Source organism: Lemur catta, chromosome 1 (genome assembly GCF_020740605.2).
Source record: "Lemur catta isolate mLemCat1 chromosome 1, mLemCat1.pri, whole genome shotgun sequence".
Lineage (NCBI taxonomy): Eukaryota > Metazoa > Chordata > Mammalia > Primates > Lemuridae > Lemur > Lemur catta.
In genome coordinates, this window is record NC_059128.1 from 59444608 (window position 1) to 59466508 (window position 21901).

At 38.8% G+C, this 21901-nt stretch overlaps 2 protein-coding genes across 9 annotated transcripts in view; one reads left to right on the forward strand and one right to left on the reverse strand.

Annotated features, from left to right (window-relative positions):
• Positions 1 to 6807, forward strand: part of HECTD1 (HECT domain E3 ubiquitin protein ligase 1) — an 87594-nt gene extending 80787 nt beyond the window's left edge. For all 4 annotated transcript variants that reach the window (XM_045569203.1, XM_045569218.1, XM_045569227.1 and 1 more), the window contains exons 37-43: positions 3 to 140; positions 591 to 1198; positions 2470 to 2548; positions 2678 to 2771; positions 4387 to 4537; positions 5595 to 5739; positions 5851 to 6807. In XM_045569203.1, coding sequence (XP_045425159.1) covers positions 3 to 140; positions 591 to 1198; positions 2470 to 2548; positions 2678 to 2771; positions 4387 to 4537; positions 5595 to 5739; positions 5851 to 5988 — 1353 coding nt within the window. In that variant the 3' untranslated portion in view covers positions 5989 to 6807. The remainder of the gene's footprint in view (positions 1 to 2; positions 141 to 590; positions 1199 to 2469; positions 2549 to 2677; positions 2772 to 4386; positions 4538 to 5594; positions 5740 to 5850) is intronic.
• Positions 1 to 21901, reverse strand: part of AP4S1 (adaptor related protein complex 4 subunit sigma 1) — a 74078-nt gene that overhangs the window by 23205 nt on the left and 28972 nt on the right. For 2 of the 5 annotated variants that reach the window (XM_045569280.1, XM_045569289.1), the window contains 2 exons: positions 19337 to 19348; positions 10201 to 10702 (listed from right to left, as the gene is read on the reverse strand). In XM_045569280.1, the coding sequence (XP_045425236.1) occupies positions 10574 to 10702; positions 19337 to 19348 (141 nt within the window). In that variant the 3' untranslated portion in view covers positions 10201 to 10573. The other 3 variants (XM_045569305.1, XM_045569297.1, XM_045569313.1) reach the window with 3 other exon arrangements.

Below are 21901 nucleotides of genomic sequence, written 5' to 3' on the forward strand. Positions count from 1 at the left end.
AGGTTGAATTTTTAGGAGAAGAAGGGACTGGCTTGGGTCCCACATTAGAGTTTTATGCTCTGGTGGCAGCAGAATTCCAGAGAACTGACTTGGGAGCTTGGCTTTGTGATGATAACTTTCCAGATGATGAATCTCGTCATGTAAGATTTATTTCTTATTTTGTGAGTTGAGTTGTGACTCTGCTTTTGGAGAGTGTTAAAATAGGTTATGCTGGGTACAGTGTACACTATTCAGGTGATTACACTAAAAGCCCAGACTTCACTGCTGTACAATATATCCATGTAACAAAATTGCACTTTTACCACCTAAATATATTAAAATTTAAAAAAAATAGGTTATGTTTTCAGAACATACACCAGGTTTTCTGAACCTACTTTTATTATCAAATAATCTTGATATTGTCAAAGTATTTCTAAAGGATAAAATTTATTCACTGAAAGCTATTTATATAAAGTGTGTATACTTTTAGATAGCTAAGATGAAGATGTGTAATGTTTATGGGTTTTTTCTTAGGTAACATGATAATGATAGGTTTAACTACTATTACCTTTTGTTTAATTTTATTTGCATTTTCCCTTTTAAAAAACTAGGTTGATCTTGGAGGTGGATTGAAACCTCCTGGATACTATGTACAGAGATCATGCGGACTGTTCACAGCACCATTTCCACAAGATAGTGATGAGCTTGAAAGGATCACAAAACTCTTTCATTTCCTTGGGATATTCTTGGCCAAATGCATTCAAGACAATAGACTTGTGGACTTACCTATTTCTAAACCTTTTTTTAAACTTATGTGTATGGGTGACATTAAAAGCAATATGAGTAAACTGATTTATGAGTCACGAGGTGACAGAGACTTACACTGTACCGAAAGTCAATCTGAAGCTTCTACAGAGGAAGGTCATGATTCACTCTCAGTAGGAAGCTTTGAAGAGGATTCAAAATCAGAATTTATTCTTGATCCCCCTAAACCAAAACCACCAGCTTGGTTTAATGGAATTTTAACTTGGGAAGACTTTGAACTAGTAAACCCACACAGAGCCAGATTTTTAAAAGAAATTAAAGACCTTGCTATCAAGAGGCGCCAGATTTTAAGCAACAAAGGTCTTTCTGAAGATGAAAAGAACACAAAACTACAGGAACTAGTGCTGAAGAATCCATCAGGTTCTGGGCCTCCACTTAGCATAGAGGATTTAGGGTAAGCTTTAATATATACATTCTATACATTCAACCTAATGGATGAATAAGTTCTAAAGCTTTTGTTTTTCTGTCCCCATTGATTTGCAACATATGAGTAAATAATATATCAAAAACAGTAACATGCTATGGGAAATATTGATTATTAATTTAAACTTTTAATTTGTTAATATTATAAAGGTAATACTCAGGGCCAGGCACAGTGGCACATGCCTGTAATCCTAGCACTTTGGGAGGCTGAGGCGGGAGGATCACTTGAGGCCGAGAGTTCAAGACCAGCCTGGGCAATAGCAAGACCCTATCTCTACAAAAAATTAAAAAATTAGCTGGGTGTGCTGGCACATTCCTGTAGTCATAGCTCCTCAGGAGGCTGAGGCGTGAGGAGGATGGCTTGAACCCAGGAGTTGGAGGAGGCTGCAGTGAGCTATGATCATGCCACTGCAGTCTAGCTCGGGCAACAAAGTGAGATCCTGCTTTTGAAAAAAAAAAAAAGGTAACAGAATACTGGAATATAGCTTATTAATCAAACCTCTGGAAGATTATCTGATTTATCAAATGTGGTAAATTTATATGTCTACTGTAAAAAGTCCAAAGCTGATTTTTGACAAATTCATCAGCTAATATATATGGCCTGCTTGGCAAAGGTCACATACAGTTTTGTTTGCATGTAAGCCTTTATCCCCACTGGCTGCATCAACTAAGATGCTGCAGATCTTCTGATAAAATTCTGTTAATTTATATACATGTGATATCTTACCCTCCATACATTCTCCTATGATTCTGGGTTAAATGCAAGGCTTGCTTTCTTTTTTTCTGTTTTAATATTTGCTGATAATATTGGGAAGTTGTGTTTGATAAATGGTTATATATTCAAGGACTGATATTTTTATATATATATATGTTTATACACAGCATGAATAACTTCAGTGAAGTAATAGTTTCTTCCTAAAAAAAAGTCCTACAAACATGTTGCTGTCATAATTCATTGCAAAAACCTTTAGTTCATTAATTTTGTGCCATGAGGGGGAAGTAAAACATGGAAAGGTGGTGGTTTCATGTAATCTTTGCAAAGCAAGATGGATTTGTTAACAGTTGGTCTAGTACTTGTGCACAGCGCTTTTCATTTAAAAAGGCCTCATACTAACATTTAAGCTGGTGTGCTACTTTTGTTGTTTGAGGAGGGGGTGACTCATGGTTTTGACAGTAGTGTTACAAAATTAAATACCAATAATAGCTGAATGTGAATTAATCTAATCTTTTTTGTCCTCTCAGTTTAAATTTCCAGTTTTGCCCTTCCTCAAGAATATATGGTTTCACAGCTGTGGATCTCAAACCAAGTGGTGAAGATGAGGTAAACATTTTGCTTTTAATATAGTTGTAAGTTCTGGAACATCCTCTTAACAAGGCCCGTTGTATTGGGTCCTACTGAAGTACTCCTAGGTAGTAACAGTTATTTATACTGACACATTTTCCTTTGCAGATGATAACAATGGATAATGCAGAAGAATATGTGGATTTGATGTTTGACTTTTGTATGCATACGGGTATTCAGAAACAAATGGAAGCCTTTAGAGGTAATTTTAAAGGATCTTTAGCATAATCCCTCTCCTTTTACTTTGAGATGCATGAAATTAAGGTCAAGAATTGCTGGTAAACTTGCCCTGTAGTTTTTTGTCCTCTAGATAATTAGGTCCTGCACAGCACCCAGAACAATTTGTAACATTCTCAAGCTGTAGTATACCCTCAGCTTGCTCCTCTGGGGTAATGGGACCCACTTTTGGTTGTCATTTCTTCATTTGTAAGTGGACATAAGGTTGTATATATTCTAATTTACGTGATCAGGATGAATTAAACCATGAAAGAATCTAAGTTCTTCAGGGGAAGATGGGAACAAAGTATATTAGACTATAAATCACTTTTGAAAATGAGAACACAACTTCAGCTGGCTTGTATGACACAAAGAGGTAGTGAGCTCCAGATTTAGTCGTTTATAAGAATTTGGGCCAGACGTGGTGGCTCACTCCTGTAATCCTAGCACTCTGGGAGGCCAAGGCGGGATGATTGCTCGAGGTCAGGAGTTCGAGACCAGCCTGAGTAAGAGCGAGACCCCGTCTCTACTAAAAAATAGAAAGAAATTATCTGGACAACTAAAAATATATAGAAAAAATTGGCCGGGCATGGTGGCTCATGCCTATAATCCCAGCTACTCGGGAGGCTGAGGCAGTAGGATGGCTTGAGCCCAAGAGTTTGAGGTTGCTGTGAACTAGGCTGATGCCACAGCACCCTAGCCTGGGCAACAGAGTAAGACTCTGTCTCAAAAAAAAAAAAAAAAAAAGAATTTGGCTACTGACCATAGTGACTGAATGTTCTCTCTTTGTTCACATTTGTGATATAAAGGAGAGATTTTTTTTTTACTTAAAACCCTAGCAGTTTTTATTTCAAGCAATTTTAATTTATTTTGCTTATTCAAACATTTATGAATATTTTATTGATCTTCTGTCCATTTAATTGATAATGGATATTTTTTACTGATACATAATATTTATATGTATCTATGGGGTACATGTGATATTTTGATGCATGTGAAGAATGTGAAATGATTAAATCGATATTTAGGATATCTATCACCTTGAACATTTATCATTTCTTTATGTTGGGAACATTTCAAATCTTCTGTCTACTTTGAAATTTACAACATATATTGTATATTATTGTTAAATATTACAGTCCCTCTACTGTGCTATTAAACACTAGAACTTATTCCTTCTAACTGTATATTTATACCCGTTAACCAACCTCTCCATTCTCCCCAACCGAACACACACACACCGTTCACAGCCTCTGGTAACTATCATTCTGCTCTTTGCCTCTCTGAGATCAACTTTTTTAGCTCCTACATAATGAGGGAGAACATGCAATATTTGTCTTTCTGTGTCTGGCTTATTCATTTAACATAATGCCCTCCAGTTCCATCATGTTCCTGTGAATGTCACGATTTCATTCTTTTTTTATAGTCAAGTAGTGTTCCATTGTGGCTATAAACCACATTTTCTTTGTCCATTCATCAATTGATGGACACTTAGATTGATTCCAATAATGGGTATTTTGATTTGAAATTTGGTATTGGAATTATAACTTGGAAACTGAGTTACATGTTTTGTTTTTGTTTTTTGTATATGTACAATGTAGATGGATTTAATAAAGTTTTTCCAATGGAGAAATTAAGTTCCTTTAGCCATGAAGAAGTCCAGATGATTCTTTGTGGAAACCAGTCGCCATCCTGGGCAGCAGAGGATATTATCAATTACACTGAACCTAAGCTGGGCTATACACGTGACAGGTATGTGTTAATATTTTCTGAGATCAATAAAATTGTCTATATTCCCAAAATCTCATGACAGATTCTCTAAAGAACTATTAATTTATTGAGTTACACTGGCAATTGAGAAAGCAGTGAAGTCTCATGATTACAAAGATACATATCCATTGATAAGGCTGAGAGTACACAAAAAGACAACTGAATCATAGCTGATACTAAGATTCCTTTTCTTTTTTTCATTATTTTAAAAATTTGGTAAATTGTAAATCCTTAGGCTATATTGCATTTGTATTAAACATTTTATTGAACTGTAACAGAGAAGTACAAAAATTGTATATATAGCTTAGAGAATTTTTATAAAATGCACACACCTTTATAATTGATACCCAGAATAAGAAGCAACTCCAAAACCCTCTTTCCCAGCATATCGTTTTCTAATAATTACATCACTATCTGTTGATTAATTTTGCTTGCTTTTGAACTTTAACATATGAAATCATATAGTCTGTATTCTTTATGGTCTGGTTTCTTTTATTTAACATTATGATTTTATCTAATTTTTTTTCCTGTTTGGCCCTACTGTGATTTGGAATATTTAACATGATTATGAAATTAACCATGTTGTGGCATTATAGTTCATTTTGTTGATATGTAGTATTTAATTACATAAACTTTTCACAAGGTAATTAATCATTTTAATGCAACAAAAATGCATTATTTCAGGTCTCCTTTGGTAAATTTACCATATTTGGATTAATTATGGAAATGTATCTTATGCTTTTCTGAATTGCTGACTTTGTTACATAATCCAAATGATCTTTATACTCCATTGATCCTTACACTCCATCAGTGTTTCAGCTCTTAACATTTATAAGTGCAAGACAGTCTTTGAGGAATATTGTTAAAGTAGGTTTTATCAGCCCTTTTCATACTTACCCAGGACTTTCTAGACAGTGCTGTTCTTCTGACATAAAGATAATTTTTTTTTTTTACGGAAGTTATTGCTGATTACAAAGTACAGGTAGTGATTTTCTTTTAAATTTATCAACTCAATATAACTATATTTTTGTTCTCTTAGCCCTGGTTTCCTGAGGTTCGTGAGGGTTTTGTGTGGCATGTCTTCAGATGAAAGGAAAGCCTTCTTGCAGTTTACCACTGGGTGTTCAACTCTACCCCCAGGTGGACTGGCTAACCTGCATCCCAGGCTCACAGTTGTACGCAAGGTACAAACTTTCTAGCTAATGGGGAATCCAAATGGAATTTATTAATAGTTACTTTAGGATTGAAAGAAATATTTAATCTCATTGGTTGTTATATTTGTTTTGCTTCTGTAGGTTGACGCCACTGATGCAAGCTATCCATCAGTCAATACATGTGTGCATTATCTTAAGTTGCCTGAATATTCTTCTGAGGAGATCATGAGAGAGCGCTTGCTAGCTGCTACAATGGAGAAAGGCTTTCATCTCAATTGAGCTTTGACATGCAGTGGGAGACATCAGAGACTTTTAAAATACTAGTGAAGCCTCTTGTGTTTGTGTGCAGAGAAGTATATGATCCTCCACGCTAATGACACTTGCCTTTTTTTCAACCATTAAGGCTTTAAGAACATGTGGAATAAGTTCGTTAGCTGCTAATGACAAAACAAATTCTTTAACTACCCAGCCAGCAAGTATATAGCACAGAACACTGTGTTGCTTTACAAGGGCTTACGTGACTGGAATAAGGTGGTCCTACTTTGACTGTTCCAAAGAGCAGCTTCTCAGATCATCAGTGTTCACTGGTAAATTTCTAACAGTGTGTTTGTGTAAAGTTTGTCATTTCATACTCCATACACTACAGTTGCCATCACTGATACCTGTTTTGCTGGCTTTTAAGCTACTTGGTCAAAAATCCTGCTTCCTTAAAACAGAGAGAGTTAATGAGCATCTCAAGCTTTTCCTTTTTCTTTTCCTTTGTAATGATGCCTGCACTATCAGAGTATTCTAGTGTTCTCTCTTTTGTTTAGCGTATAATCATGCACAACCTTTTTGTTTCTTTGAGGTGGGAGTATATTTTTATTTCCTAAATGCCGTATTATAAAGATCAAATACTTAAGTGTGTTTAGCTCAAAAATAAAGATATATGAAGGGGGGAAAAACACTGGTCTAGGTGCAAGGCACACTTAAAGCAAGTTTTACTTTTGGTTGTATTTTCTTTGTATATTATAAACATTTATTTAACTTGTTGCAGTTTGAAGTAAAAAATTTCCAAAATGTATGCTCAACAATAATCATTAAAATGTTTGCAGCGTACAAACGTGTGTCATGTGACTATTTCACTGCAGTCATCAGACCTAAGAACTTAACCAGATACTTTTCATTTTGAATCATTTAGATTCAGTTTTCTGAAATTATTATATAAAGAAATGTGATTTTCTATAGTAAATGCATTTACTGAAATTGGAAGGATAAAAAAATATATATTCACACACTTAATTATGATCCAACTGTTGTGTTCAGTTTTCAAGTATTCTTTAGCTAGAAAAATGGCTAGTTATTTGTGTTAATTTTTTAAAAGTGAGATCTGCTATTTACCATTATATTTGGAGGGATATGTAAGTAAGGATGTAACTATGATCCAAGAATGATTTTTAATGTTGTGTTAGTGTGAAAAGAAACCTCCAGGATACAGCTGCTTCCCGGTTGTGAAGAAGGGCCTGTATTTCCATTTTCCAAATTCCTGTTGTTATCATGTCTGTGCATATAGGTGAAAGGAATGTCACTAGGTTCGATTTAGCCAAATGGCTTTTTTAAGGAACTAAAAGCATGTTTGAAATTGCCCAGTATTTACCTGTTTAAAAGGTATATTCCCTTTCTACATTAGAAGAGACATCTCCCACTACAGTTAATGATTTGAGTACTGTTTTTATTTGCTGCATGAGAATGTTGTGATTGTGTGATCAGAGGCGGCATTTTTTTATTTCACCTTATTGTCAGCTTCACAGTTCTCTATGAGAATAAAAGTTAAAGCATAATAACAGTATTTCAATCTATGACTTATGTTGCTATCCAAAAAATAGTGGTGGTGATTTCAATAAAGTCATGAATGCATGACTAAAACTATATACTAGTGTTAGAATTAAAATCCAGTTTATGTGTATAGTGTTGCCATTGTTTAAGTCTCTAAAATGTCCATTGATAGTTAGCTTTTACCAAAACTAGTCTGGCACCAGGGTTAGCAAACAATGGCCTGCTGCCTGTTTTTGTATGGCCCATGAGCTAAGTATGGTTTTAAATTTTTTAGATGGTTGGAAAAAAATCAAAAGAATATTTTATGATGTGAAAATTATATGAAATTTAAATTTTAGTGTCCATAAATAAAGTTTTTTTGTTTTTTTGGTTTTTTTTTTGAGACAGAGTCTCACTCTGTTACCCGGGCTCGAGTGCCGTGGTGTCAGCCTAGCTCACAGCAACCTCAAACTCCTGGGCTCGAGCAATCCTGCCTCAGCCTCCCAAGTAGCTGGGACTACAGGCATGTGCCACCATGCCGGGCTAACTTTTTATATATATATATTTTTAGCTGTCCATATAATTTCTTTCTATTTTTAGTAGAGACGGGGTCTCACTCTTGCTCAGGCTGGTCTCGAACTCCTGAGCTCAAACAATCCACCCGCCTCAGCCTCCCAGAGTGCTAGGATTACAGGCGTGAGCCACCGCGCCCGGCCCATAAATAAAGTTTTATTAGAACACAGCCATGTTCATTCATTTACATACTATTGATGGTTGCTTTTGCACTACAATGGCAGAATGGAGTAGTTAGCAGAGACCATATGGCCCACAAAGCCAAAAATATTTACTGTCTGGCCCTTTATAGAAAAAGCCTGCTGAGTCCTGGTCTAGCAAGTTGCTACAGCAAGTATTGATGAGTTTTATAAAATCAGTAACTGTTTTTGAAATGTTAGGAGTCTTCAGAAAAAGTCAGAGAACAAAGTATGGCTGACCAATCTGAGACATAAATGTTATAAATATGAAAGATCACTTAAAGACACACCCTGTAAGTACAGATAGTGAACATTACAGTTCACTTTGTATGAGTCCAGTGTTAGGAGACATCTACTGGGGTCTCCACACATACTGTTAAGTTCTTAAGTATTTTTTCCCGTGGTATCTACCTACTATTTTTTTTAACTGTTACTATTCTCTCAAGATACTAAAATCTGTGCCAAGATATAATTCAACTACTATTTTGGTGTGACCCAAAAATTAATTTTGTTCACTCCCTTGCTACTTCTGGTGTACCAGTTTCAGCAGTTACCTGAATGTGTTACTGATTAAGTGCCTATCAACTAGGACAGTGTTTCCCAACTAATGTGTCTCAGAAAGACCTCCAGAGCACTTTGGTCTGGACTGGGCTTTCCCCAGACCTTGGCTACTTAATACAAAGGTGGATCTATATACACACATACCACTCATTGTTCCCACAGGTCAGTACCAAAAATGTATTTCTACTTCCTCCATTGCACCTGACCTCCCACTGCTACATGCACATATACCGTAGACCCCCTTGTCCTTGGGGGATATGATCAAAGACCAGCTGTGGATGTCTGAAACCAAGGCTAGTACCAAACCCTATATGTACTATGTTTTTTTCTATATATACATATCTATGGTAATTTTTAACTTAATTAGGCACAGTAAGAGATTAGCAATAGCTAACAGAACAATTATAACAATATACTGTAATAGAGGTTATGTGAAAGCTGGGTACAGTGGTGTGTGCCTGTAGTCCCAGCTACTGGGGAGAGAGGCTGAAGTGGGAGGATTGTTTGAGCCCAGGAGTTTGAGCCAGCCTGGGCAACAGAACAAGACCTTTTCTCAAAAAAATTTTTTCTAATTAAAAAAAAAGTTACATGAATGTGGTGTCTCTCTCTCTCAAAATATATTACCCTTCTTTTGTGATCTGTCAACCTGGTAACCAAGATAGTTACTAAGTGATTAATGGGTGGGTAGTGTATGCCCTACGCTGGGCAAAGGATGATGCACCTCCCAGACAGCACAGATTGGAACGAGATTTCATCACACTACTCAAGAACGGTGTGCAATTTTAAACTTATGAATTGCTTACTTCTGGAATTTTTCGTTTGATATTTTCAGACCGTGGTTGACCATAGGTAACCGAAACTATGGAAAAGTGAAACCAAAGATAAGGGGGGACCTACTGTACATACTTTTACCCAAGACAGTTCTGTATATTCTGTTGACTGGTATCAAAAGCACATAGAAAGGTTTTGAGGGGATACAGGGCATTTTTATTCTGTAGTTACTTAGTAGTTTGCTTCAAGACATTCCAAGAGAAAAATGGGTTATAGGAGTAAGTCAGGGAGGGAGAAAAGGATTCATTTTATGCCAACCTATACAGATATTCTTTTGCATTCTGATTTTAACCTTTGAACTAAAGCAAATTTCATTAATAAGTATGATTTATGATTTCAGTATGATTATTAGACAAACCCTGTAAAATGTGGCATAAAGGATAGTTGTTAGGGTTCTCTTAATGTCTAACCATCCATTATTGATAGTAACGTTCTCTATAGAGTTAATTACATGATGGCATTGTAATTGCTAAGTGAAAAAGAAAGGCAAATTTTACTAAGACTTTATAAGGAAAAAGACATCATTCAGAAAACAATGCTATTCAGAATGCCATGTGTAAGTCAATTTTGAAATTTTATTGGCTGATGGAGAACTTGGTTCCTACCACCATCCTGCTATTCTTGAATTTAATTTGCAAAAGGAAGCAGAGACCAAAATGGGTTCCTTAGGTACTCAAAATTTAAAGTGGGAAAAATATACTTACAGTTAGAAAATACAACTTGTTTCTCAGTTTAGAGAAAAATTTTCTTTGTACATATTTTTAAATACAGTTTTGTTTTCCATTTAGGAACGTGGAAAACACATATTTGTAATGTCTTTGGAAGGACACCCATTCTGCAATTGTGGTCTTCCAGATTCTTCTGGGCTACAGATGTCGAGATGTATTCCATGGTGTTCGCAATTGATGTCTGGCAGAGTCTTCTTTTCAGCTTTCTGACATCTTATCAAGAATTAGTAGAGGGGCAAGAATTCTTGCCCGGTTAGTTTCCACAATGCAGCCGTTTAACACCATCTCATCCAAAATGATGTGTACTTTATCTAAGTTAAACATTATCTAGAGTCACATTAAGGAAATTAGTTTTAAAGTTATAAAAAATGTTAATAGTGAAAAATAACTTAGAGCTTAGCCTGGAATTTTCCCAGTGTAAGTTAGCCTGAGCATGAGGTTTTCTGTACAGAATTCCTGAAATTAAATTCAAAGTTGGTGTCCACATTCGAAATTAGTACCTTTATGTGCACATATACTCCTAGTTTCACCTTGGTGAAGCTAACAGGATAAATAGGCATAGAAATGGGACAGCTACATTTTTTAGCCAATGACAAGAGTCGTCTATTAAGAGCTAAAGAACATAGCAAGTGACATTTGGCAAGAGAATGACCTGAACTCAAGAACAATGTTGTCTTCCCAGACAATAATAATAATGATTTGTTGAATACTCATGTTTTAGGCATGGTGTTGAGTGCTTTACATGTATTTTCAGTCTTCTCTACAACTCTCTGATGTACATGTTACACGTCATCCTCATTTTACCCAGGATCAAACAGGCTCAAAGCCATTGTCCGAGGTCACAAGGCTAGTAAATGCCAGAGCTAGATTTTAAACCTAAAGCTTGGCTTGATTGCTCTGCTTCCAGGCTTCTCAGCCCCCAAACCTCTGCCCCAAATCAAATGCCTTCACAGCCTTGCACCTTCAATCATCTCTTCTCTGCCAAACAGACTCAAGTAAAAGTAACTATGAGGAGAAATGAAGAAAGCAAGATATGACAAAAGTTCTGAATTTTAAAATAGTACCTCTTACAAACGGGAAGTCATTTGAGAATTATGGGGCCACTTTAGCTTACTGGTGTTCTTATTGGACAGTAAGTAAGAAGAAAATATTGTCAGCCTGTGATGTTTAGCAAACTAGAAAGAACTAAATACTTCCCCTCAAGAACCTCTTCAGTTGAGTACCTAACTTTTGTGAAAGGAGGAGAACTGGAATGGGATGATGACAATGGTTGAATGTTTCTGAATTCTATATCTGAAGTTTCCATTTGTATTTAAAGAGCATGATCCTGGTCTGCTAAAAAAAAACAAACAGTTGACATTGTTTCAAATAGATAAACTTCATTCAACAAATAGGTGACTGAATGCACTAGGGGAGTTCATAATTAAGTCTTTGTAAAATGTATCATCATCTGATTTTTTTCAACAATTCTAGATGTTCAAAGTCTATATTGTATTTGCTTAGTGAAGTACATCTACAGAGAATGGGACAATCTGTGAATGACTTTTAAGTTTTTATTAGGCTCTTCTGTTAATATCTCATTAAGCTCTGTGCAAATAGTCCTCCAGCAGAATAAACTGTTTTCTAGGGTCCCGTGGGAACTGTCCTTAAGTGGCCCAGAAAAAAAAAAAAAAGCTTTACTCTGATATACCTATTAATAATGTCTTCCAATTATATAGATGATTGCTTTGTCCTGTGGCCAAACTGGGACTAGAATGTTAGGCCCTTGACTCAAACCTGTTCACCAGACCCAGAAGCCAGAACTTAGAAGCCAAGACAAAGTGGGCATGACAGCCATGTACACGGAAAGGCAGAACGGAGAAGCACAGGTGTCTGCGTGAACAATGGCCCGCAGAACCCCCCTGTTGTATTCACTAATGCAGTGAAAGTCTTAGTGCCTTTGAAAATGTCAGCTTCTCCAAGATAGAAGGAAATCTAATTTTAACCTATTTGAATTGGTTCAGGGATGAAGCTGCTCTGAGGACTGCTTTGTCTTTGGCAAGTAGAGGATCTGCAGTTCAGACGTCCCCTTGAGCAACTGTCCAATTGTTTTGAAATTCAGATCAGAATTCACTGCTGAATCATATCAACCACTGATATGCCCACGTTGCAAGGACAAGGTCCCCTGGCAAGCCTGAGTTTGCCAACACCCTGGAAACATGAGTTGCTCAGTGAGGTCATTCTGTACTGCGGGCATGTGACTGCCTGTCTGTGTATCTGGCTCAGACCCTAATAATCATGCAGCTTTCTGGCACTATATGGGGAAACCACAGACCAAATCCAATATGAGGCAAAGGCCTGAAAGCTGATTTCCCCCCAGAATCATGTGACTCCTTTAAAATTGGAATCCAGTTGTTCACATCTTGATTTGGTTTATGAGCAATGTGTGTGCATACTGGTGAAGCCAAGAGTAATGGCATTTGGGCCATATGCCAGGTGAGCAGGGACCAAAATTACCCTATAAGCTAAGCCTCATGACAAACACACTTCAACCCTGACATTTAGAGTAGAAGGAAGCAAGAAAAGCCCAGCAAGAAAGGTATATTCGTGTAGTGAGCTGGGAATGACTACTGAAAGAGGGTCTTCCCTTCAGGCTGCACTGAACTGACCGACTCTAAAGATCCTTAAGGCGACCTGTTTCTCCTCATAAGCCCCCCAAGGTTGGAGCTGACATAAATTAGAAACAACCTCCCAAAGAGCTGAGTCACTGAAGTCCCACTTTCTCCTAACCTTGAAACCTAAGAGCCTTTCTGAATTTCTATGCAATGTGAATTGGGGTTGAACATCATAGGGCTTCTGTAATATTAGTGCCACTGGAAATCAAGTTTTTAATTAAAGCGATTAAAATGTATGGGTCTAACACTGGAATTTTGATCTTTGGATCATAAAACACTTGTCCAACATGGTATTTGAACACCACTATGGTGATCTAGTTATCCTTTAATAACTAAGAAAACTGAGCAGCACAGACTCAAATGGAAGCTCTAAAGGAATTACAGGGCAGAGCCCAGACTAGAAACTAAAATTTGTAACTCCAGACTTTGGTCTCAGATCCCTTGGCTTCTCACTTGATTTCTTTTTTTTAAAAAAAAATTCTAGCTAAGCAAAGTTCTTTAATACAATAAGTAGGGTGGGAAAACTTGCTCTCTTATTATTTAAATTTTAATTCAATTTCCCATGAAATTAAATAAACTGCCTAGGGCCACTGTGTTCACATTCCCTACAGCAAATCGACTACTACCATATAGAAGATTATCACATGGAGATTTGCACACTTCTCGGGGCATTCTGTAGGGTAGTCTTCTGTTTACCTTCTGTCTCTTGCTAATTAGCCACTGAAAAGGAGTGTAGGCCCATTCAAATTCGGAGAACAGGAAACCCAAGTGTGATTCCACTTAAGGTTTATGTAGGCTTATATAAAATTAAATATGAAAGTCCACATTGGGTCAAATGAGCCTGTCATTTCTCTCATTTTTTCCCTAACTCTCTGTTGCTTCTCATAACTTGCTGTCACTGTCCCTGACTAAAACAGGACTCAGAAACGTGGAAAAAAGGAGTGGGGTCAAGGCAGAGGGCCCTGGTGGTGAGGAATGGCAGCAGATGAATAGGGCACCTAGGACTCAGAGAACACATTTCAGGGAAATGGGGAGGTAACTACGGCTAGTGGGAGCACAAAAGCCTGAGAGGCAGAACTGTCTGATCTGTGACATTCACATCCCCTTCCTGGCATAATGGCTGACTCCCTGGGGACTGTTCATGGTGGCGCACGCCTGTGTCCCAGTTACTTGGGAGGCTGAGGCAGGAGGATTGGTTGAGCCCAGGAGTTTGAGCTTACAGTGAGCTATGATTGCACCGCACTGTACTCCAGCCTGGGTGACACAGTAAGACTCTGTGTCAAAAAAAAAAAAAAAAAAATGAAATAAATGTAACCTTCAAGGAGAGGGGAGCTTCATTCTGATAATATGAAGCCATTCCTGAAGTGTCATATGCTCTATCATAACTCAAAAGAAATTATTTTGTAATGATTTTATTAATGAACTATCATTAACTCTCTAAGAGAACACATAGAAAATTTCAGTTCATTTAGAAGCTGACACTTCAGTGTTGGATGGCTTCCCTGGAGAATTTCTTTGTTCTTTTGGCCAGTATTTCTAAAATCCCTAGTTTGAATAAGCACTTTTGCAATTTCTCATTAAATCAGGCTGAAGTTATTTCCTACTTAGAGAAGCCCTATTCTGGTTTCTGGACCTCTGAGGGTATTTGGGATTTGGGGAAATTAGTGAAGGAGCTAGATGCAGACAAAGCTTGGTGGTGCGATCACTGGGGCCTGTGTGCCGGCATCCTCCAGGGAGCAGCATGGCAGATGCCGGCCGAGCCACAGACAGGCCACGCGGCACCGAGGCCCTTCCTGTTCCCCCACCCTCAACTACAATAAACAGGGCACGAATCAGGGTGTTTTCACATCACCCACATGAGCTTTCAGGTTCTAGAATCCTAGAACCGATTGCTCAGGCTTTTGGACTTTAAGAGTTTATAAAATAAAAACAGGAATGTTCTAAAGATGTTTTTAAATCAAGAAAACATTCTAGGTTCTAGGTCTACCCTGTATTGTGGAGGAAGTGGGCACAAGGGTATAAATAGGGACTCTGGCCTCTCCCTGCTTTTCTCCCCATGCATGTATGTGGGGCACCCCAGCTACCAGGATCCCAGACTACCTATCAATCATTCCTGTCTCCCGTCCTGGGGTGAAGGTAAAGGAGAGGACTGCACAGGCCCTAGTAGCAGGCTCTGGGATGTCTGGGTGCCCTGTAAATTCTGAGGGCCCAGGAAACCAGAGGTGGTCAAGAAGTAGACGGGAAGTGACTGTGGGCATCCTCGCCACATGGAGATCGGTGCTGCTGGGAGCAGAGCCAGAGTGGGGCCCCCTAAAGCACAGGGCCCAAGAAAGAGACCCTGGTAGTCCAGGTCTAAAAGCAGCACTGCTGCATTCCATTCTAGCAAAATAAACCGAGCCTTTAAGACACCAAGTACCAAAAAGGCTGCTGAGGTTTTCTGCACTTCATGCATACAGCAGGTGTACAATGAATTGGAGTGGGGACATCTCCCACACAGTGCTGTTCATTGGTGCCATCCTCTGACTATTTAGCAGATGGGGGTGGACACAGCTCCTCTGAATTATGAATCATCTGGAAAACAGCAAGCCTCCTGGGGCTCCCCAGCTGAGCACGTTTTGGGAAGCTCATCAATTGGTTCCTAAAAATTCATCTTAATTCACAGAATTTGAAGTCTTAAAAAGTCTACCAAGGTACATGATGGGGCAAACTTTCTCTACAGGGACAGGCCTCATGAGTCCTCTGGCCACATTTTAGCCCAGTGGGTGGAGTGGAATGTGAAGAGTGTATAGGAGCTTATTCACAGGACATGAGTGATCTGGGTCATCGACGTGCTTGGTACCAAGGAGGCAGCCTGTCCCCGGTGACACCACCATACTAGAGGGTTTCTACTCACTGGAAGGGTTTTCAACAAGCCAGAATTTCTGTCCTGATTTCTTGTGCTTAGGTCATTTCTTTTTTAAATCCCATCTGTCTTGCTCTGTGAAGTCAGTCTTACTAGAAGTAGAACAAGCCCATACTAGGGAGAAATGTATTATAAATGGTGTACTTTATTTCTCAAAGTCTCACTGTGCAGCCTCTGGGAAACTTCCCAATCCTTAAAAGGCATCGGGGTGGAAAAGCTTCTGGAGAAAAAGACTATAAAGTAAAAAGCTTCTTGGGAATTTCATAAGGTTTTGACTTCCTTCTCCTGGTACTGTACCAAACCAAGCCTTAAATCATGTCTGTCCCACGTGGGCTGACAAGAAAGGCTTTCTTAAGCCTGAGCAAACATAAAGAAGATTATGTGCTGCGAGTGTTGGGAGAACCAAGTTCAAGTTGCAATTATAGCAATTGCTTGTATTCATCCTTTCAAGACCTAGGGAAGCTTTCCTGGCAGAGCAGACCTGAACGATGCTAGCTACTCCAGCAGGTTCCTGGCTACGTGCTACCAGAATGGTGATGCAGAACGTCATCATGTCAGGCAGAGCATCACATTCTACATACATGATGTACGTCATCCTGGACATAGGGTCTACGGCCCTACCCAGAGGGAGCAGGAAACTGCAGCTATGCCTCTGCAAGGCTCCCTTGTCTTTCTGCTCTGTAACTGCTCTGCAGAGGTCCTCCCTGCACATGTCATAGTTAAAAGAACTATGTATGAAGCAGAGGAGAGTCATGGGTTTTGTTTGTTTGTTTTTTGAGACAGAGTCTCTGTTACTCGGGCTAGAGTATCGTGGTGTCAGGCTAGCTTACAGCAACCTCAAACTCCTGGGCTCAAGCAATCCTTCTGCCTCAGCCTCCCAAGTAGCTGGGACTACAGGCATGCGTCACCATGCCTAGCTAATTTTTTCTATATATATTTTTAGTTGGCCAGATAATTTCTTTCTATTTTTAGTAGAGACGGAGTCTCACTCTTGCTCAGGCTGGTCTCGAACTCCTGACCTCGAGCGATCCACCCGCCTCGGCCTCGCAGAGTGCTATAGGGATTACAGGCATGAGCCACCGCACCTGGCTGAATCATAGGTTTTTAATTTGTTATTTTTCAAATGGCCGACGGTGGTAACCTTTTAAGAATATCAACAGAAGAGAGGTGCTCTATGTTCTACCCTGCCGCCTGCTCCACTTTTAGACCACTGGAAGTGCAAGTGAAATTATGCCTAGAGCAAAGACAAATTTCCAGGTCTAGAGAAATTTAGTTCTGTTCTCTAAATGATATAAAATTCCTAATCTGTCAGATGGATATGCCTAAGTAATTCTTAAGGACAGTAAATATATAACATGGTCAGAGGGGGAGGGAGGGTGAAAACGAAAGTAGGTAATATTAGGGGGGAATTGTGTGTCTTGGTGTGAAAATTAATTTCAAACAAGAAAGCTGGAGTTCACCACACAAACCTATGCTGTACACCAGAGGGATACAAAGACAAGTAGACCCACATGTACTTCTAATAAACTTCTAGCCAATATATGACACAACACAACTACTCCAACTATAATACATATCCTGTTACATTTGATTCACTTTAGTTCTCTGGATATCTAGATTTGTAAGACTTTCTTCTTGTTTTAGGTATAAGATACCTCAACTCAGTTACCTAGAGTCATGGCAACATCAAATATTAAAACTGAGAGGGTGTTAAAGCTCTTCTATTCGAATTCTCTTATTTTGAGATGAGAGGATTATGTGCCTTGTCTAATACACACAGCTAGTTAGTAGCAAGATCAAAAGTGGAACTTGAGTTTCTGTACTCCTAATGAAGTGTCTTATTTTAGCCCTTGCTATCTTCCTGATGTCTTTTGAAATAAAAAAAAATTTTTTTCACTCCCCTTTACAAGCAGGAAGAGATTTATTTTGAATTGCTTTAAAGTGCTTAGTTAAAATAGAATGTTACATGCTGGCCAAGCATGGTGGCTCATGCCCGTAATCCCAGCACTTTGGGAGGCTGAAACAGGCAGACCATTTGAGCCAGGAGTTCAAGACCAGCCTGGGAAACATAGCGAGACCCCATGTCTTCTAAAAAAAATTGAAAAATTAGCCACAGGTGCAGTGATGCACACCTGTAGTCCCAGCTACTCAGGAGGCTGAGGTGGGAGGATTGTTTAAGCCCAGGTACTGGAGGTTACAGTGAGCTATTATCACACCACTGTACTCCAGCCTGGGTGACAGAGGGAGATCTCATCTCTAAAAAATAAAAATAAAAAATAAAATTTTAAAAATAGAATGTTACATACCAAATAAAAATATACCTAATATACAGCCTGGTCTGGGGGCCCCTAGGTCAAAGGGAATAACAGATTTAGGTCATCACCGCTAGAGGGCACTCAGATTTTCCCAGTTAATTTAAAGCATCTAAATACTACCTGCAACTGAATTCTACCAACATGATGGACCTTTCTTACCATTTAACAGGTAAATGACCATTTCCCACAATATTAAGTTGATGCAAACATAGGTGTCCAATTATATATAAATATATATGGCGTGTATACATATATATTCATACACACACAAATATATGTACATGTAGGTATACACATAAACATTTGTTATAATTTGTATGTTTGTTACATTCTAAGCATATTTTATATATTAATGTTAATAAATATTTCTTATAATTAATGTCACTATTTTAGACTCAAGCCTGATGTGTTCTCAAAGGATTCTTTTCTTTATTGCTTTCAAGCAGTAGGCAGATTTTTGAAGTAAAAAATTAACTTAAAAGTCAACTTGCCTCCAGAGCACTCACACACAGCCTAGAGGGCTCCTGGCCCAAACCTCTAGACCTGCAGTATTCTATGCAAATCATGCTTGCTTGTCCTTGGATACAGTGTTTTCAAAGGGAGAAAGAGGAGAAAAGGAGAGCTTTCTCTGCTATAAAAGGAAATGAATACAAAGCAGGCCATTCATTTCTTTAGCTGTGCAGCTTATCAAGCCTGAAGGCCTCACTCTGATGTTCGGGGGAGTCCTGGAGATTCCTACCGGACCCCTGCAAGTCCCGGCTCTCTAGGAGAACTAAGCACTTTCTGGCTGTGTTATTTAAATTTGAGAAAAAGCCTATTCCATATGCTTAAAAGAAGTTAAATTAATATATAATAGTTATTATTAACTACTACCATGGCATTGTCCTGTCTGGGGAAAAAAAGACTTTTAAGAATTGCTTTTTCTAAAAGCGTGGCTGGCGGGGAGGGGGGGGTCTGCAGAACACCCGCGCCCTGGCTGGGTCGTGCAGTCGGCGATTGACGTGGGTCCCCGAGCAGGTCCCACGGCACTTACCGACTCGGGCTTGACGCTGTGCCGCGTGCTGTGCAAAACAGTAGTGACAAAGGATACGTCTAATTCACTCTGGAAAAGAGAGAAAGAGTACGAGGGTGAGAACAGGACGCTGGGACCGACGCTCTCAGCAGTTAGTGACTGCTCTGACCCCGAGCCGGAAGCAGCGAGGGGGCTGAGGCCGGGTACGCAGAGGCCCGAGTCCCAAGGCCTGCAGGTTGGGACGGTGATTTTTAAACACATAGGCTGCAGTTCGAAGGAATCGTACAGGCCAGAACAATTTGTCTTTAGAAAGTAGAGGGAAAAATAAGCTAACTTAACCTTTACAGATGGTAGGTAATTTGATACATGTATCAGAAACCTTAACAATGTGCCACACCCTTTGAATCCGTGGATTTTACTTCTAGAAGTTTATCCTAAGGAAATAACTGGACAATGCCACAATGACAGGGGATGGGATGTTCAGGGTGACGTTTGTAATAGCAAATTATTGATAATAACTTAAGCAACTATCAACAGGCGGGACTAGATAAGTAAATTGTAGCATATCCACAAATAATGAGGTAGACATATAAGTACTGACATACTGTTAAATAAAAAGGTATGCACATATTACCCCATGTACATATATATATAGTTATATATAGACAGATATATAAAGTCTAAAAGGAAATGTAACGAACAGCAGTTATCAATAGGTGATGGGCTTACTAATGATCTTCTTACCCCAACTTAAAAAAAAAACTTTATTTTTTTTAGAGCAGTCATAGGTTTACAGCAAAATTGGGAAGGTACACAGATATCCATATACACTCTGCCCCTCCACATGCATGTCCTGCTCCCGTTACCAATATCCTCACCACAGTGGTACATTTCTTACAGCTGATGAAGCTACACTGACACATCAGTATCACCCAAAGTCCATATTAGGGTTCACTCTGGTGTTGTACATTCTATGGGTTTGGACAAATGTATAATGACATATATCCATCCTCCCCTTTTGTTTTGCTTATATGTTTTTAAAATTCTTTTCAATGAAAATAGTTATGTAATGAAAAAGTCATAGAGGGAGAAAAAAGTAAACAGAATCAAGTTCAAATACAAAAGAGCTTATTGCAGGGGTCCCCAACCTATGGTGAGTTGTATAATTATTTCATTATGTATTACAATGTAATAATAATAGAAATAAAGTACACAATACGTGTAATGTACTTGAATCATCCCGAAACCATCCCCTCTCTCCCCGGTCTGTGGAAAAATTATCTTCCATGAAAATGGTTCCTGGTGCCAAAAAGGTTGGGGACCACTGGCTTAAGGCTTGTCAAATGCAGCATGACAAAAACCCTGATCCACTTGCTCAACAGCAACAGCCCTCACCTGTTACAAACTGCCTCCTTTGAAGCTAGCTGGGTTTGCTTTTTGTTTTAAAAATATGATGCTGAGATGCTTCTCTCAGCCCAGATGGCATGAAACTGATCTCCAAATTTAAGATTTGGAAACCTCTAAGATTAAAAATAGTCACAGAAAAAAATGTTTAAATCTCACAAGCCTAAAAATAAAACTTAGATGACAAGGCATTCTCTGTGAGTGGGACAGATCCTATTTTCTTTCCCATAGTACTCTTTCTCCTCTTCGTCTTCCTTTTCTTTTTGCTATGGTTTGATCCTAAACTGAGTCATCCCTTGGTACTGTCCAAGTCCTACATAGTCACCTGGCTTAAATTAAATTCTAATCTTTACTTCTGTGGTTTATGTGGTCACTGACTCTCTCTCTAAAATTACAACTATAATTCAGCAATGTGCTATTTATTGTCAGTTACCAAATGTAATAATAATAATTTAAAAAATCTTAGCAATGATAGTTGCGCACCCACTTTTTATTCTCCCAGGCTTAAAACATTGTTATTTTGGGAAATTACATTCTTCTTGGTGGGTGTCACCTTAAAGTGGCTAATCATGGCCAGCTCTGAATCACAGGCCTTGACTTGCAACCAGTCTGTCTTAGTAAGACAGTGGTCACCACGAGAAAAGCAGGAAGCAGAGTTGTCCGGTATGGTAACCACCAGCCTCATGTGGCAACTGAAATTGAAATTAAGTAAAATTAAGTAAAATTAAAATTTCACCTTTTCAGTTACACTAGCCACATTTCAGGTGCTCCGGAGCCACACGTGGCCAGTGCCTACCGTATTGGGCAGCACAGGCACAGAACATTTCTATCACTGCAGAAAGTTTTATTGGGCAGAATGCTGGTCTATGGTGCTTTCTCCAGCAATCAACACAGAGATAGATTGTAAAGCCAGTCTCAATGCCCTCTGCCCCCTCAAGGCCAGTCTCTGGAATGACCTGACCTCTTGACCTCTTCTAGCTCCGGAAAGCACCAAACCCTTCCTGGCTAGATGCATTACCACATCGCAGGCCACTAGGCGTCTTCCCAGCACCAACCCTTGAATTAGGAAAAGACTGACAGCAAGCCGCATGCTCTAAGGCAGTGTTTCCCAAAAGCACGCATCAGAATCACCTGGAAGGCTTGTTTAGACATAAGATTGCTCGGCCTCAATCCAGAGTTTCTGATTCAATGATCTGGAGTTGGGCCCAGTACTTGGATTTTTAACAAGTTCCCAGCTTA